The 3,042-nt window shown below is 31.6% G+C and overlaps 1 protein-coding gene across 1 annotated transcript; it reads left to right on the plus strand.

Moving 5' to 3' along the window:
• Positions 1-605: 605 nt before the first annotated feature.
• LOC107474868 (metallothionein-like protein 2) lies at positions 606-1,841 on the plus strand. The gene is made up of 2 exons (XM_016094515.2): positions 606-791; positions 1,339-1,841. Exons 1-2 carry the CDS (start codon positions 727-729, stop codon positions 1,514-1,516), a joined length of 243 nt encoding a protein of 80 aa, XP_015950001.1. The 5' UTR covers positions 606-726; the 3' UTR covers positions 1,517-1,841.
• Positions 1,842-3,042: the final 1,201 nt, after the last annotated feature.

Raw genomic sequence — 3,042 nt, forward strand, 5'->3', positions numbered from 1 at the left:
CTAAAATCTTATGCATTTTAAATATAAAACATTAACTTATAGTCTTATAATAATTAATAATACAAAATATTAAAGTTCACAATACTTAAATTCCACATAAAAATAGACACCATCCATCACCAATAACACAAAATATTAATTGTGTATGATAATCGAACCACCGAACCGATTTCGGGTGACCCGAGCCATAGCCCGAACCCAACCTGAAATAATGACCGGATCTATTTTTGAGATCCTTACCCGACTCTAAACTCGATAAAATCACACCAAATTAATCCCTAAAATATTTAAAATTAGACCAGATCTTCAAACCGGACCGGACCATAAACACCCCTACTTTTCACCCCCAAACAAAGCCTTAGTTCTTGTTAACTATGGTATAAAGTATAAACCCATTTACAATATGAAGCATTAAAAATTCAAAATTAAACTCTCTTTTATCCTTTTCTTTTTATAAAGAAGAAAGATGAGTCATGAAAGAGACGTGGGAAGTGGGAATAGGGCAGGTACGACTCTTGGCGCTACACGGCACGAGATTCGGACACGTGTACGGTGTAGAACCCACATTTTTCTCCCCACTGAGCTTATAAAATGGAGTGTGGTTCCCTCGTGTAAAGTCGTTCTAGTGAGTGTAGTCTCTCATCGTTGTTGTTTTCTGCGTCATCTTTGGTTTCTGTTAGCGTTTTCTCTCCTTCATTTGCGTCAGAAAGAAAAAGAGGAAAAAGCATGTCTTGCTGTGGCGGTAACTGCGGCTGTGGAAGCGACTGCAAGTGTGGCAGCGGCTGCGGAGGGTAACGATTCTGTTATCTCTTTTCACGAGTCTCTGTTGTTTGGTTTCTCTGAATTTTTTTTCAGCAAAGTTTTTCATTTTACTAAATTTCATAGTTTCTGGGTGTTTTGATTTGCTTTCTGCGTACCCTTTTGGCTGAATTTTATGAAATTTGATGCTTTTTACCGTACTTTGCATAATTGCATGGTGCTGGATTTTCATGATGCTCTTTTTGCTTCTACAGTATATCACTTGTTATTAGTTTTTCTTCCTTAGGAAACTTTCGTTTTGATTTTTATTTTGTTTTGGATACCCTGTTTTGAGTACTCATTTGTAAAAAAATTAAAATAAAACACCATACTACTATTTTTTTTTTCTCTTAAAATTTTCTCCTAATGTTTTTTCCGAAACAGTTGAGCTATTAATATTTATTTTGCAGGAAAAGTTTGTCTGTATGATGACATGATCTCCCTATTTAGTTTTCTCTTAGGATTACCCCTCTGGTTAAATTCCATTAGATAATCTTTTTTTTTTCTAATTTAATTTTTGGTGCGTTGTTTGTTACGTAGATGCAAGATGTACCCTGATTTGAGCTACACGGAGAGCATATCCTCTACAGAGACCCTTGTTATGGGTGTTGCACCCATGAAGGCACAGTTTGAAGGTGCTGAAATGGGTGTTTCTGCTGAGAACGGTGGCTGCAAGTGTGGATCTAACTGCACATGCGACCCTTGCACCTGCAAGTGAGTCAAGTAGCGTGAAAAATTAAAGCAGAGATATATGAGTATTTTGTGCACTATGGTGTTTTGTTAGAACAAAACCCTACCTTTCGTGTATGTTAGAATAAAGTGGCTATGGTTTTTTATTTTACCTCAGGCAAATCCAATTGTTGCTATATTGGATTTGTTTGATGGTATGTTAAGCTAAGGTTGCTTTAATTTGTTATCTATTACTACTATATGGTTTGGTTTGACTTGTGTCGTGTAAAGTTTGATCTAATCTTGATCATCGATCTCTGCTTATAAAAATGTGACTTTGGGCTAAAAGAATTCTAGTTGACCTCTTCATCTTATCCCCTTCTCTCTTTTCCTTTCCTTCTTATCTTCCTTTAATTATTATTTTTTTTAAATAAGAGTTTACTTATAGTATTTTTTATATTTTTAATAAAAATATTTTTAATTTGTAACCTTAAGTCTTAAATGCACAAGATAGTAAAATTTTGTTAATAAATGAAAAATATTCTAATTAGAGGTCTATGCTAGAAGATGGATGATATTTTTTTAATAGAAAAATGAATAGTGAAAGAAAGGATTGCACTTTAATTGATTACATTATCCAATAGTGAAAGAAAGGATTGCACTTTAATTTTGCTATTTAAAAATGGGATCTACAGACTACAAATTTAACACGGCAATAATGATATAATACTCAATTTCATGGTGATACACAAATTCTTGATGTATGGTGAATAGTATTACAAGTGGTAAGAACAAAGAAGTTGCGTGAATTGCTAAACCAGTAAAATGATTATGCACCGTATTCTTGATTCCAACGTCGTAGTAATGGACCCCTTCTGATTTTTGTTGTGTAGGATCAGGATGAACTAAGATCAATGAAGATATTTTTTCTTCCTTTGCATTATTGTTGCTGCGGGTTCTCACTTCTATGTACTCTCCCAAATAATTATGAGAGCTCCATTATTCCATGTGGACTTCTTCCCAGTTTTTGTTTGATAATAAATAAAGTCACATGCATCTTTAATTGTTTATGAACTTGCAAGTTGAAAAAACAATTTTTTTGTCTTTATGAAACAGACGTGATACTTACTTCACCAAAAAGGACATAAAGATATATAAAGCAAAACAAAATTAAGCAAGCTAGTTTGGTTATTAAGTTGACATCATTTGGAGCAAATTTTATATCTGATTTTTTTTCTATTCTTAATAATTATTTAAAAACAAATACTAATGCAACAATGTATTCTGAAAAAAAAGTGTATCTCTTTTTTAAAAAATAGTTTGTTATTAAAAATAACAAATAAATTAACATATTTTGAATTTTTATTTTTTTATAATTTTAAAAAGTGATTAACTTAATTAGTAGATTTTTTTAATATGATTTATTAACATAAAATATTATTAACCAGTAGATAAAAATTATAATACTGAAAGAAATTTATACTCTTAATCAATAAGAGAGAAGTTCTTATCAAAATAGTTACTACGGTCATTTCTATTTATATTTTGAGTTGTTATAAATTTATTGATACTTTA

This window comes from Arachis duranensis, chromosome 2 (assembly GCF_000817695.3).
Source record: "Arachis duranensis cultivar V14167 chromosome 2, aradu.V14167.gnm2.J7QH, whole genome shotgun sequence".
NCBI lineage: Eukaryota > Viridiplantae > Streptophyta > Magnoliopsida > Fabales > Fabaceae > Arachis > Arachis duranensis.